Genomic DNA, 14,541 nt, shown 5'->3' with positions numbered 1-14,541 from the left:
AGTCATCTTCCACAACAACCACCCCTCCTCCCCAACAGAGGCTGGGAATAAGGTAGAGTTGTGTTTAGATTTATCAGGGCAAATTGCTTGAATGGCTTAAAAAATGACTCACTCTTTGTTTTTCCCCTAGGATGTACCCCCTGGTGTAGCTGGTGGGGCTGAGGATGGGTTCTTTGTGCCCCCCACTAAGGGAACCAGCCCAACTCAGGTAAGCAGGGAAACAGTCCTGTAGGGATAAGTGTTTCTGAGCTGGCTATGCTTGATTAATGTGTAAAGAATATCAACACTCTTCTATTACAGATACAGGGTAGGATTGTTGGGAAGAGAAAGAGCAAAATTTCACTTGTCTTGGGTTTTCTGTTTCTTGTTAGATCTGGTGCAATAACTCTCAGCTTCCAGTTGATCACATCCTGGCAGGCTCTTTTGAAACAGCCATGCGGGTAAGTCTTAAAGCTACCTTGGCTTTTGTTGAGTGTGCCTTGCCTAGGGTCCCAGGGGGATGATTGATTCATCTTAACCAAATGGAAATTATTATACCCACAAGGGCAGAGATGTATATTTAACATGGAAGTCTTTGGTCTTGCCTAAGGAAACTTGCCTCATAAGGCCTTCCTCTTACGTGCTTTCAATCTGGCTTAGTAATCTCGTAAGGTGGATTCTTCCAGCCATCTTCCACCCATTTATAGCGTGCTTTCTGGCTCACATCAATGAAGTCAGCACCCCTTAATGAACAGGTGTATTTTTTGAACACTAAGCCATGTGCTATAGTAGCAATAACAATAACAACCACAACTGCAACAGCCACTAACATTCAGTGTTGACTGTGTGCCAGGCACTATCATAAATGCTTTATGGGTATTATTAAATGAGGTAGATCCTATAATTAAATATAATTTACTGATAAGGAAACAAGTACAGAGAAGTTAAGTACCTTGCCCACTGTCAACTAGTTTTTAAGTAGCAGAGCCCAAATCTTACGTTTCTTTCCTCTGGTATTCCAGCTCCTTCATGACCAAGTAGGGGTAACCCAGTTTGGCCCCTACAAGCAACTGTTCCTGCAGACCTATGCCCGAGGCCGTACCACCTATCAGGCTCTGCCCTGCCTGCCCTCCATGTATGGCTACCCTAATCGCAATTGGTAAGGCCCCTTGCTCCTGGCTTCTCTCTGTTCCAACTTAGGGTAGATATTTCAGATGGTAACCTCAGAGACAGTCAGAATTGTCCCAGAGCTGAGGTTTCCTAGTAGGAAAAGATCTTTGGCTTGGCACTCTGTCAGGTTTGGTTTACACCTGCTGCATCCATTTCCCTAGCTTTTTTCACAGTAGGGTGTTGTGATGATGTTGCCAGAAGAAAAGGTTAAGTCCTGGTGGGCTCCTGATCATCCTGTCTTCTTTCTCTTTCAGGAAGGATGCAGGGCTGAAGAATGGTGTACCAGCTGTGGGCCTGAAGCTTAATGACCTCATCCAACGGTTGCAACTGTGCTACCAGCTCACCACAGTGGGCAAGTTTGAGGAGGCTGTGGAAAAATTCCGTTCCATTTTACTCAGTGTGCCACTTCTTGTTGTGGACAATAAACAGGAGACTGCAGAGGTAAGAGCAGTCACAGTGTCAGAGTCATACTTGTCATAGTGCTGGGCACCCCCACCTTCTTGCTTCTCTACCATGACCTTCTTTTGCCCCCTCTCCAGGCTCAGCAGCTCATCACCATTTGCCGTGAGTACATTGTGGGTTTGTCCATGGAGATAGAAAGGAAGAAGCTGCCCAAAGAGTCTCTAGAACAGCAGAAGCGCATCTGTGAGGTAAGACCTCTGGGCCTCTAAGCAGTACAGAGGCGTCTTCCCTTTTACCCACTATTAGGTCTGAATTCTTTAGGTCTCAATATGGGGAGTAAGAGAAATTTGGGCCCATTTCTGTGAGGAAAGGATATATTTCTCCACCCGTCTTCCTCATCTCATAAGTCCTCCATAACTAGGAGGCAGAAAATTTCTCTGCTTTATAGCCAGTCCTGTTTTTATTTGGTTGTTTTGCTGTGTTTCTAATGCATATGTTCTAATGCATAAATGACCTATCCCAGCTTTAGCATCAGCATGGCATGTGTTCCTCCTTCTGTCCACCAGATGGCAGCCTATTTCACCCACTCAAACCTGCAGCCAGTGCACATGATCCTGGTGCTACGTACAGCCCTCAACCTCTTCTTCAAGCTCAAGAACTTTAAGACTGCTGCCACCTTTGCTCGGCGCCTGTTGGAACTCGGGCCCAAGCCGGAGGTGGCTCAACAGGTATATGGGAACTCCTTTAGTGAGCGTAGGGGAACTAGATCTGCTGTTACTTGGAGGGAGTCGAAGACCAAGGTCCTTGTCTCTGAAACAAGGTGCTGTATAACAGCATTCAACAAAAAGAGCCAACAAAATACCATCCTCTACTTACTGGCATGGGGACCTCCTTTTGTTCCCGGAAACTGAACTAATATCTTACTCAGACATGGCACCACTGTGAGAGTGTGACCTGCAATATGGAACAGGCCCTCTGTACCTGAAAATCAACCCAGTCCTGTCCTTAAGTTCTAGATTTCCCCTCACCACCACCACTAGCCTCCATATACATGTCCCATTACTTGTGTTTTCCAAAAGCTTTCTATTTATGCAGTGAAAGCCAGTTTTAACCCTTTCAGGGCTAACCCTGAGAATTCTCAGACTTAGTGGAGGAGTATGGGTCTAGATCCATGGAGCCACTTTGGGATCGAGAAGGAGAAAGCCTGATACAACAGGAATGGCAACTGTTACCCCTTCACATGTGACCTATACAGAGGACGTATTCTGTATTCATTCAGTACAATTGCATCTACATCAAAGAAACTACTAATCCATGGTGATGAGATCATTTGAGTTGTGGTGTGCAGCTTTCAGTCCTCTTAAATAAAATATTCCTTCACTCTTTTAGACCCGCAAAATCCTGTCTGCCTGTGAGAAGAACCCCACAGATGCCTACCAGCTCAATTATGACATGCACAACCCTTTTGACATCTGTGCTGCATCTTATCGGCCCATCTACCGTGGAAAGCCAGTGGAGAAATGTCCACTCAGTGGGGCCTGCTATTCGCCTGAGTTCAAGGGTCACATCTGCAGGGTCACTACAGTAAGTACTGTCCTTGAGAAATACATCTAGAATTCTGTCTTGAGGGAAGGACCAACTAGCATGTTGGTCCTTTTTGTCTCCTGTATTTCCCCCTCACACCTTGAGGCAGTGACCCTGGAGAAGGGTAGAACTTCCCACTGTTCCTTCCAGGCAGTAGCAATAACAAAGCACTCTACTGTGCTCATTGAGGTGTGGAGGGAGTAGGCTTTCTAGGCTTCTCACCCTCACATATCCCTAACTTTTTTCTATTTCTTCTTCCATAGGTGACAGAGATTGGCAAAGATGTGATTGGTTTAAGGATCAGCCCTCTGCAGTTTCGCTAAGGCCTGCTTCATGTGTGTAGGGTTAAGCACCATGTTTTCCCGCAGACAGTTAGTCTTTATATCCTTCTAACTCCTTCTTCCTCAGCTACCCTTCATATTATTGATGTCTAGCTCTCTCTACCCTAAAACCTCATGTCCTTTTCTCTTCTTCTATGGCTAATCAAAATGTCTAAACCTGACTTTTTTTTTTTTTTTTTTTTTTTGCCTCTGAGGACCTCTCATCTCAAGGTAACTACAGTTGTCACGATTGGCCTTGCCTTCCCAGCTTAGATCTTTCAAAGAACATTTGTGATGAACATTTGTGAAATAAATTCCTTCCATATTTATTCCTTCCCTCCCCACCACCTTTGTGTACTTTTTGTTAGAAAGGAATGAGATGTAATAAATAAGATAGCATCTTTTACTCAGTCATAACAAGCTGTTAGCCATCCCCATTTTCCTTGGGCATTGAAACTCCTAGGCAGATATCCTCTGTGTGCCCAGAAACTTAAAGTCTGAGGAGAAACTATTTGATTTTCCAGAAATGCACATCACTTTTTGTTGACTTGTCCTTTACTAAGATTGTTCTTGTATTTTGTTTCTCACACTAAATAAAGTAAATTTCTACGAGAGTTTTGTGGCTTGCCATTTGTTTCCTGGACACTCTCATGTTCCTACTTACTCCATGTAGCTGCCCCATCAAAGCAGATACCTTTCCTTCAATAATTATTTTTAATTACAAAGGTAATAAATACCTATTTGTTTTTTAAAGTACATATTTTTCATAGGATATAGTGAAGTGCTGTGAGAATGGTAGAAAGCAAGTAGTTCCCCTATTCCATTATTGACTGCAACCTTCCATCTATTGCTAGTTATAGAGTGTATTCATTGAGCACCTGCCATGTACTTGGTACTGTTCTAGATGTTTTACGTGATATATATGTGGTTAATTAGTAATACATTGTATATAGTACAGCAATTACAATGGCAATACAGAATTTTGCTTGTCATGTACTAAGATTAATTCCGTAGAGGGATGTACTGTGCCTTTGATTAAAATATATACTTTTTTTCATTTTAAATTCATGTTTTCAATAAACAATACACTCATATAGTTCAGAAATCAGTAAATGTAAAAAGCTGTTCTGTAACATCTTCCTCCCACCCTTTTCGTCAGCCACCCAGTTCCTGTCGCCTTCCCCAAAACAGGTAACTGCCGTTGTTAGCTTCCTTATATCCTGCCAGAGATTTTTTGATGTATAAACAAGCAGATATGAATATGTTCTTCCCTATCCCCATGTTATACCTAAATGGAAGCATACTAATGATTTTAAGTTGCCTTGTTATTCATGGATATGTGAGTTATTTCCAGTCTTTGGATATTATAAACAGTGCTGCAGTGAACAACTTGAACATACATTGGACAGGTGTGGAAAGTGAATCTGAGGATAAACTATAAGTGTAATTCCTGCTGTCAAAGAGGGCAGGGCTTTGTATCTTTTTAGCTTTAAAAGATACTTTCTTAAACAGAATCCCCAAATGAAGCCTGCCCTCTCAAAAATTTGCACACTATTTTCATAACACTTTCTCAAGTTATAAACATTCTTTCTGTAACCATAGGCAAGTTGAAAAATTTTGGCAAAATGGCAAAAATTTTTTGTAAGTTTAAAATAAATTATAAAATTAATTTTGCATACCAACATAAACATTCTGAACTGAGGGATATGAAAAAAGTGGACAATCCTCATGAAGCTTATGTAATTGGGGAAACAAAATGGATACATGTGGAATAATTAAATACCAGGCAAGAATTTGAAGTTGGTTAATAAACAGTAGAGAACCATTAAGTCCTTACTTGAGAGAGTGATATAAAGAAAATGCTGTAAAATACTGTTGTGCAACAGTGTTCACTATACATGAAAGGTGGGAGGTGAGTAAATACTGAGATGAGGTGTTAGGCTTATCAATAGTAAAGCAAGTTTAAGAAATAGTGCAAAGGAAGAATCATGCTTATTTTCGACTCCATCTTAATTCTCTTATTTACCATCTGATGTTTTCCTTATTAACATACTTGTATTACCATATTAATGTAAAGCCAATATAAATACCTGTAACGTGTGCTTGATATAGTCATATTAGAGATAACACATGTAAGCAGTTTGGAGTTGAATGAGAAAGTTAACCTGGAATAGATGTTACAGGTGTTTGGGAGAAAGAGATTAATCAGGGAAGGATTAGATTATAGAAGTTTAGAAGTGAAAATGACCTTAGAGTCCCAAATTTAATGTTACATATTTGTAATATGAGTCCTAGAGTGGTGAAGGGTTTTGAACAAAACAGTTTAATGACAGAGTTCGGACTGGAATTTAGGTCTTCTGACTCCAGAATGTTTTCTCCCAAGTCACAGTACTTGTGCCTGGAAGAACACAGTAGGTTTTGCACAGGTATGATTTTAAAAGTCTGTGCCCTATGTGTCAAGGAAAGAGTAAGTACCTAAACTGGTGCTTGACACAAGTACTCAAGTGTGTGTTTAGGAAGCTAAGGCTGAAAGTCATGAAGTAACTTTTTTCATTTAGATGTGATTTCTCCCTTTTAAACTTTATGGTACTTTATCCTTACTTCTTATAAGACACTTAACCTTGTGCCATACTTACTGTGTGTATGTCTAATTCTACCTCCAGCCTAATCCCCAGTCAACTACGTTAACAGCAAGGGCTGGTTCTGATTTCTCTCTCTGCCCTCCACTGTGCCCAGCATAGGATATTAAACAACAGCAGATGCCTTCCAAGTGCTGAGATAGGTTTGTCTCAGGCAGTTGATGCATTCTCACAGATCTGAATAGAACAATTCCAGAGGAGGGAAGGGATGTCTGGAGTTGTCTTTATCTGAGCCTCCTCCAACTACACTCGATTGAGTTCTGCGTAGAGAAAAGGAGATAGATCAGGGAAGGCAGGTCTATTACCACTACATTCCAATTGCCTCCTTGCTTAGTCCAAGGTCCAAGAGTCGCTTTTTCTGCCTGATTTAATTAACTAACATTGAGTTCTAAATTCTTGGCACTGTGACAGTTTTAATGGGATGCAGGGAAATCAGAGACAGCCACTAGATTCAGCAGAGAAACATGCCTCATTAGGGCCTGGGAGAGCAAAGAGCAGCCAATGAGTGCCGAAGTTTTAGTCCCTAGCCTAGGAGCTGGGGATGCAGCAGTGAACACGACAGATGAAAATCCTTGCTGTCATGGTGCTTAAATTCCAAGGGGCTTGAGAGGAGATAATAACGATAAATAAGTAAAATATATAGTATGTCAGATAGTGGTAAGTGTTGAGAAAAAGAGGAAAAGTGGATAGGAAGTGTATATGTGTGTGTCGGAGGGGTTGCAATTTTATTTAGTGAGGCCGAATAAGGCATTTCAGAGAAGATGACGTTTGAGTAAAATACTGAGGGAAGTGAGAGGAAACTAGCATGTTGGGTGTGCCGTTAACTGTCGTTATTTATTACACGTGCACAGCCTCTGGCTGTTCGTAGGCAGTTTGTCCCAATTTGGCCTACCCACAGTTCAGGAAGAAATAATAAGCCAGGTAATGCGGGCAGTTCACAGAAAGGAGGCCAAGCCAGTAAGAAACCTGGCAGAAGGTAACAGTGAATTCCCCTCTGTTGGTTCTACGTTCCTAGAGAAAGAGAGGAAGAAAAGAAAAAAAAAGGAAAAAAAATCGAAGCTTCCTGTCCCTTTAAAAATGGCGGCCCGGCACGGGCCAACAATGCCATTGGTTGCACGAGGCAGAGGGGGCGGGCGCGGGGGGTGGGGCGCGGAGTCCCGCCTCCTACGGCACGGCGGAGGTGGCAAGATGGCCGCGGCTGAGGAGGAAGGTGGTGTTGGGGCCGAAGCCGACCGGGAATTGGAAGAGCTGCTGGAAAGTAAGAGCCCGTAATGGGAAAGGCCCGAAGGGGGCGGGTGTAAGGATCCCTTCAGGGGGTTAGGTGAACCTGAGGTATTTGGGGCGGAGCAGGAGAGGTTCTCCAAAGGTTGGTCGGCGGCGGAGAGTCTGCGACCCCCGAGATAGTCTCTGGGTCACCTTCTCCTTCCTCCGCGGCGGGAGCTGAGGAGCTCGCTTTGGGTCCATGAGCGGCCCAGACCGTTGATCTCCTTGCCGGAGGGGAAACTAACCCAGAAACTAACCCAGAGTTTCACTATCCCGCTCCAAACTCCCCTTACTTTAGTAAGTTCTTAAAGTCTGACTTTCTCCCCGCCGGCAGCAGCCTTCGGTCCTCGGTGGGCCGCGAACCGGACATCCACGGATTGCTTCCATTACCTCTTAGCGAGCCCGAAGTGCGTCCTTCTGTGCACTGTCCCGTTCTCCTTAACACGGAAGACACGCCTTTTCTTCTCCCAGTCCTTTTCACCTTTCTCTCACCAGGCCCCTTTCCAGTTCTTTCATCATGTCAGAGCTCAAACACACTCCCTTCCCAGTATTTTGAAAAACAGGGTGAGACGGCCTCTGGGGAAGACAGTTCACCCTCTTAAAAGAGGGTGGCTGTACTTTTCCTCCTTAGCCCTGTTTCTTGCCCAGAGTGGGGCCGCTGCCCTCCCCTTACACGTAGAGTCTGGCAAGCAGAATGGTGGTGAGGACACAGGCTTTTCAGGGAAGAGGTGAATATTTTTTGTCTCTTGCTCAGTCACAGACAGAGTGGGCAGGCGGAAAGATGAACAGAAATCGTGAGAAGTGCTAAGTGACTGTGTGAGTCTGCGGAGAGGAGGCCAGAGGGAGCTCTAAGAGCTTTGGGGAGGGAGAGTGAATCTGGAAGATAAGAGAGTTCAGTGCCCTCCCGTGGAGTGTAATATGGAGTCTCTCAGTTCGTACTAGTACCAGGACCCATGGGAAGCTGGGTGAAACATCTTGTGGCTTCAGCTCTCTTGCCAAAGATTATTCCCTTTAGGGCTCCAGAATGAGTTCAGGGGGTTAAGGACATCTGTGTTCTCTGCTCCCCTTGGATATCTGTATGGGATTTCTAGGAGTCATTAAAGAATGGCAGGGAAGGCACTGTATAGATGGAGATGTCTCTGCAGAAGTTTTAACTCTCTTCTCCAAGCTCTGAGAGAGATGCTTGTTCCACCTTAAGAGATTTCTTCCCCTTTGATCACAATAAATTAGGTAATGGGGAGGGAAGTGGGAGGCTTATTGAGGGGTGGGTCAGGAGAGGGAGACTCAAAAAAAGGAGAAAATTTTAGGAAAGTTGACAGTTTGAAAGATTGTTCTCTTAATGCTTTGCCCAGAAACCCCCCAGCCTTGCATCCTCATCCATCCCCAAATACGCGCCGTGTTTCTTGTTTCTGAAGGTGCTCTTGATGATTTCGATAAGGCCAAACCCTCTCCAGCACCCCCTCCTACCACCACAGCCCCTGATGCTTCGGGGTCCCAGAAGAGATCGCCGGGAGATACTGCCAAAGTATAAATTCCACCCACTTAAGGGATGGGGAGGGGGGGAATGGGCATGCAGCTCTGAGCAGAGGTTGGGCAGGCCCCTGTGGGCCAGAGGGGAGTTGGGGGAGGTGCCTTGGCCTCACATTGCTGAGTGCTCTTGCAGGCCTCAGTCCTTGTGAAACAGGGACTTGAGATTGAGTAGTGGGATCTCAAGGAAGTTCTTTAAGAAAAGAGCAGATTTAAATGGTTGGATTGGGAATGACACTCCATACCGTTCCCTCAGTGGCCAGATGCCTTTTTGCTGTTCTCAGTAAGAGAGGTAGTCAGAATGTCCAGTGGAGGTGGGTAGGAGGGAAGCACTGCATTTCCCAGAGCCACTGCCTGTGACTTTTGTCAGAGGCCGTGTGCAGTGGGGTGCCAAGTAAGAGATGCGCTTAGGCCCCGTTCTCCCCTGCAGGATGCCCTCTTCGCCTCCCAAGAGAAGTTTTTCCAGGAACTGTTTGACAGCGAGCTGGCTTCCCAAGCCACTGCAGAGTTTGAGAAAGCAATGAAGGAGTTGGCTGAGGAAGAGCCCCACCTGGTAGAGCAGTTCCAAAAGCTCTCAGAGGCTGCTGGGAGAGTAGGTGAGGAGGGGGCCCCAGACAACTGGAAATGTCTGAACAAACCTCTTAGGTCATTGTTGCTTGAGAACACCAAACTTTGTAAAGTTGACAGCAATTATGATACCACTGCCATGGGATGGGGGAGGAGATGGGAGGAGGCATGAGACCCTGTTTAATGAAAGGCGTGAGATAAGTTGGAAAGTAACAGAAAAGATTATTAAAAAGTGACCATTTTAAAGGTCACAGTGTTAACGTGGGTATCATTGTGGAGAACAAACGGACACACAGTCCGTGTAGATTTGTGAAAATAACTATGAGGATAACCATAGAGTATTCAAAGATTTGGAGTGCTACTGATTCACTAATAAACGCTCCATATCCAAGCCGGTAACCAGGTCAGTCTAGGCAAGCAAACAGTTAAAATCCTAAATGACCTTGGCTCTTTTCATCTCTCCTAGGCAGTGATGCGACTTCCCAACAAGAATTCACTTCTTGCCTAAAGGAGACATTAAGTGGACTAGCCAAGAATGCCACTGACCTTCAGGTGAGGGGAAAGAGATAGGGAAACACAAGGGGCCCACTCCCAGACACTTCACCAAGCAGAGTCTCAAAAGGCAGACTCTCTTGGGTATCATCTCAAGTCTGTCCCTGCCTGACTACTTTGCTACAGGCAAGTTTAAATAGTTCTTTCCACCTGAAAGGTTGGTGAGCATCCCAAGAAGGTAGTATACTTGCTCACCTCCCTCCTGTCCTTTCTAGAACTCTGGCATGTCAGAAGAGGAGTTGACCAAGGCCATGGAAGGGCTGGGCATGGACGAAGGAGACGGGGAAGGGACCATCCTCCCCATCATGCAGAGTATCATGCAGAACCTCCTGTCCAAGGATGTGCTGTACCCGTCACTGAAGGAGATCACAGAAAAGGTTTGTGAACTTCTGTTTATGCTTTTCCTCTTCGTTCCCCATTGTATCAACTCCTGTGAGCTGCTTTGTCTATTTAGAGCCTGCAGAGATAGAGTAACTCAAGTGTACAGGTTCATCTATTTTTTTCTCCTTTATTTATTTGGAGGGGGAGAGTTAGGGAGGAGTTGTATCTCCAAGAGAATAAAGCTACCATACTGAGGATGTTTAAGGTAGAAGGGGAAATCCGTCAGCTCTAGTTTTCTGTAAATTGGTGTAAGTCTCTGTTGTTGTCTGATCAACCTTTCTTGCATTTCCAACTTCATTCATTTCTCCAATAAGGTTTCACTGAGGATTTACTGGCTTTATGCTGTGGACAATTTTAAGAGTAGTTTAAATGATGGTCTCTGCCATCACAGAGCTTATGGTGTCACTGAAGAGATTTTTAAAGGTTGTTAAAACAAACAAAAAAGAAGGAATATGTGACAGAGATCATATGTGGCCCGTAAAGCCTCAAATATTTACTATCTGGCTCTTCACAGGAAAAGTTTGCTGTCCTCTGGTGACCGTAAATGCTAGCATAGCCAGGTGATCTGATTGAAGTCAGTGCTACTTCTCATGCTGAACTCGCTTAATTAGCTTTTCCTTCTCCTATGTTCCTGTCCCCTTCATGTTTTACTCTTCCTCATATTTTATTGCCCTTACTTATTCATTGTTCACTTACTTCCTCCCCACCCATTCTCTCTTTGCTTAGTATCCAGAATGGTTGCAGACTCACCGAGAATCTCTACCTCCAGAGCAGTTTGAAAAATATCAGGAACAACACAGTGTCATGGGCAAAATATGTGAGCAGTTTGAGGCAGAAACCCCCACAGATAGTGAGGGCACTCAAAAGGCTCGTTTTGAGGTGGTGCTGGATCTCATGCAGCAGGTAAGGCCTCCTCTTGCCGTCTGCCCGCTGCTGCTGTCTGCTTGCGTGTTCAGTGGAGGAGGTGTCCTGGAAGGATGCCTCCCTGCCCAGCCAGGGTGGAGGAGGGAGCACAGGAGAGGCCACATAGCATGGTCTTATCTCTTGTTCCTCTTTCCTTCTTTTCCAGCTACAGGATTTGGGCCATCCTCCAAAAGAGCTTGCTGGGGAGATGGTGAGTATACCTTCTCATATACTTTAATCTGAGCCCCAGTTTCCAGTATTTTGTAACCTTTAGTGATTCCACCTAAGGTGATAATTGTGGCTGCTGGGGATGGACCTTCAAAAGCTCTAACTTTCTGAAATAGGAGGAGTTATCTGAGTCCCTTCATCTCTTCTCCAGCCTCCTGGCCTCAACTTTGACCTGGATGCCCTCAATCTCTCGGGCCCACCAGGTGCCAATGGCGAACAGTGTCTGATCATGTGAAACACAACATGCTTTCTTCCCTGATTCCCAGCCGTGGGGGAACGTCTGGAGTCAGCAGCACCACTGGGAGCTGAGGCAGGAGTGTCGTCTACAGGAGTGGTCTGCCCACTGCCATCTGTCATCCCACCCAAGATTGTGCCATACCAGCTGAGGCTTTTTCTCTGTCCTTCTACGAATAAGGCCTGTTCTGCAGATCATTTCTGTGAACGCTTTCCATTGTGGTTTCTGCTGCTAGCAAAGGCCCAGCTACCTACCAGGTGAAGGAAGGCGTCCCTTTTGGGGCATGCACCTTCTTTCCTCTCCCAAAATCATGTTATACAGGGCCACACTGAGTTCAGTTTTGTACCCAGGGTCTTCGTGCCTTGTCTCTACTCCCTGTCTTGGACCTGGGGAGCAGGGACAGAGTCCTAGGACTCTATATTTCTATAGTTCTCTTGGGCAGCACCTGTGGGAATGAATGGGGAGAAACTTAGCCTGGGCTGGGGGTTTAGGTCTGTCACCACACCCTCTTGCCTTCAGACTGTTCTGAATTCTCTGAAGGGAAAGTAAGTGGGGGGGCTTTTGCATCTAAAAATGCTCTTTCACAGTAGGTTGAAATAGAAGCCCTGGGATTCTCCTCTCTCCAGGTACAGAGTCCTCAACTCCCTGTACCAGCTTGAGAACTCAAGTAGCTGCCCTGTTCTTTCTATAATGCTATGTGATCTGGGTGAACTCAGCCCTTGACCTTCCTTTACCCCCTGCCTCTCCTCTCATCTCTCTATTTTAAATACCTCTTTATTCCAACCCTTCTCTGAGCCCAAACTGTGACAAAGAAGGGTCCATCCTGTTTCCCCTCATCTAGTCCATCCACCACCCTCACTGGCCCCCTTATCTCCCTGGCAAACGTATATAATTATAGTGTCAGGTCTAGGAAATGAATTACTGTTCTTCCCCAGATACATTTTGGCTTATTTGAGACATCTCATTCGTTTGAATCCTGTTCACTGATTCAGGGAGGTAGCTTGGGAAAGGTGGGGTGGGATGCAGCCTGGGTCCTTTTTCCTGACTAATAAATATTCTGAGTGAGGGATTGTAGCCTGTTTTTCATCCAAGTCTTTTCCTAATCTTCCTCAGCTTCTCTAAGCTGCCGTGTGAGGAATGTTAGCATAACATTGCATTGCTGGGTTCTACCACCATTTCCCTTCCCCAGCTCAGTCTGCACCCCAGTCGGCAAAGGAGACTGAATGGGCCATCTTTCCTCATTTTCTCTGAATATTTCAATTTGGGAAGCCCTTCGATTGGTATTGTATTTTAACATTTCACAGTATTATTATTAATGTTAGTAATATATTGTTAACATGTTTACTAAATTATTTTTCTTTGAGCTGACCTTGCTTTTCTCTGTGGGAACCAGTGAATCTGTAGACCTTGGCTGCCACATGTTGGTGGATACTCTGGTCAGACCAGCTGGCTGTCCTGGTTCAGGACTCAGAAAATAACTTCCAGAGCAAATTCGTACTTATCATTTGTGGCACTTTGAGCTCCTGACATGTCACTTTCCCTTGGGTTAAGACTTTTCACCCCTTAAGATCCCACACATTCCGTGGTATTGGCGAGGAAGGAAATGTTCTTAAGGCCTAAGGCTGTTCGGGAAGGTCCAGCTACTGTACCTTAGAGTACAGAAGAGCCCGGGTCTGAATCTGAGACTCCTCTCCTCTGCAAGAGATGGGAAAGTACAGGCAGAGTTGTGATGATGGTCACAGGACGTGAATGGCCAAAATTCTCTCCTTATAACTCTAGCCAAAAACTGGATGAGGAAAGAGAAAAAGGAGGGAAGAACGAAAGGGCCGTGCGCCTTGAACTATGTGCCAGTTTTCCTTTACACATTCTCACTTCTGCTGGCCTGGCCAGGGCTTACGCCAGGAACCTAAACAGATGCCACCTTAGTTTTGTTCCCAAGCCATTCATTTTCATTTTCATTTTGATTGAACATGAACAAATTGACCTCAGGTTACTCTCTGTTCCAAAAATACTATTTGAATTATTCTAGGACTTGTGGAAAGATGGAGTGGTCCTTCTCAAACTGTGGTAAGGGACCAGGTTTTTTTGTTTTATAAGTATCCTGTCCTTTGTCCACCAATATGTGTTCCATATGCGCAGTTCACACTGTGGGCTACCCACCACGCAAGTTTGACAACACCAAACTGACCAGACCTCTTCTGCAGGATAAGGCCACTGATCATGCATTTGGATATTATAGCAGTCAAAATGCTACGGACTTCCCTGGCAGTCCAATGGTTAGGACTCCGAGCTTCCACTGCAGGGGTCATGGATGGGTTCGATCCCTGGTTGGGGAACTAAGATCCCGCATGCCCCACGGCGCGGCGAAATAAATACATAAATAAATAAAAATGCTAAATGGTTTCTGAACACATTGAATTTCTAACTCATTCTTGTCGCAGACTGGTGAAAAACTGTTCACAGACCAGTACAAATTTCCAACCACCTGAGTAGCACTGCTCTGGGGCCCTCCTCAGTCTCTCCACAGCTGCATCAGCCAAAGGGATACATCTCTATACTTGTTCCATGTGAGGGTTGCTTCTACTGAACCTTTTCTTCAGCAAGAATGTGTCACTGTAAGGACGTTTCTAGTATTTTTCTAGCCTTCCTTTGCTGCTTAAAATAACCATCACAAAGCTTAGGTTTAAGCTGTATGTTAAGTGTTTATGCTGCTCTCAAACTTTAAAGGAAGTGCCCCTTTGTTCCAAAATTGTGTACATTAGAAAACAAATTTGTGATTGTTTGGATGGTT

At 44.9% G+C, this 14,541-nt stretch overlaps 2 protein-coding genes across 3 annotated transcripts in view; both read left to right on the top strand.

Moving 5' to 3' along the window:
- Positions 1–4,067, top strand: part of COPA (COPI coat complex subunit alpha) — a 50,807-nt gene extending 46,740 nt beyond the window's left edge. The window contains exons 26-33 of the mRNA XM_068541105.1: positions 131–208; positions 372–440; positions 1,002–1,138; positions 1,404–1,590; positions 1,689–1,799; positions 2,118–2,279; positions 2,941–3,135; positions 3,399–4,067. Coding sequence (XP_068397206.1) covers positions 131–208; positions 372–440; positions 1,002–1,138; positions 1,404–1,590; positions 1,689–1,799; positions 2,118–2,279; positions 2,941–3,135; positions 3,399–3,458 — 999 coding nt within the window. The 3' untranslated portion in view covers positions 3,459–4,067. The remainder of the gene's footprint in view (positions 1–130; positions 209–371; positions 441–1,001; positions 1,139–1,403; positions 1,591–1,688; positions 1,800–2,117; positions 2,280–2,940; positions 3,136–3,398) is intronic.
- A 3,201-nt stretch (positions 4,068–7,268) lies between these two features.
- Positions 7,269–14,159, top strand: PEX19 (peroxisomal biogenesis factor 19). Of its 2 annotated transcripts, none has more exons than XM_068541103.1 (8): positions 7,269–7,352; positions 8,773–8,882; positions 9,315–9,480; positions 9,918–10,003; positions 10,219–10,380; positions 11,111–11,287; positions 11,454–11,498; positions 11,667–14,159. In XM_068541103.1, the coding sequence occupies exons 1-8, from the start codon at positions 7,283–7,285 to the stop codon at positions 11,748–11,750; spliced, it is 900 nt and encodes a 299-aa protein (XP_068397204.1). In that variant the 5' UTR covers positions 7,269–7,282; the 3' UTR covers positions 11,751–14,159. The 2 variants fall into 2 exon arrangements, with proteins under 2 accessions (XP_068397204.1, XP_068397205.1); XM_068541104.1 differs by having other exon boundaries at positions 11,632–14,159.
- The last annotated feature ends 382 nt before the right edge of the window (positions 14,160–14,541 follow it).

The sequence above is a fragment of the Eschrichtius robustus genome, chromosome 3 (genome assembly GCF_028021215.1).
Source record: "Eschrichtius robustus isolate mEscRob2 chromosome 3, mEscRob2.pri, whole genome shotgun sequence".
Lineage (NCBI taxonomy): Eukaryota > Metazoa > Chordata > Mammalia > Artiodactyla > Eschrichtiidae > Eschrichtius > Eschrichtius robustus.
Note: the sequence above shows the minus strand (reverse complement) of the source record. Positions and strands in the feature narration are given on the sequence as shown.

Bases quoted from the DNA above. Each gene is read 5' to 3' on its own strand.
- PEX19 (XM_068541104.1), top strand. From the start codon at position 7,283: ATGGCCGCGGCTGAGGAGGAAGGTGGTGTTGGGGCCGAAGCCGACCGG. The intron at 7,353-8,772 runs GTAAGAGCCCGT...TTGTTTCTGAAG, and splicing joins ATTGGAAGAGCTGCTGGAAA to GTGCTCTTGATGATTTCGAT. The intron at 11,499-11,631 runs GTGAGTATACCT...TTTCTGAAATAG, and splicing joins AAGAGCTTGCTGGGGAGATG to GAGGAGTTATCTGAGTCCCT.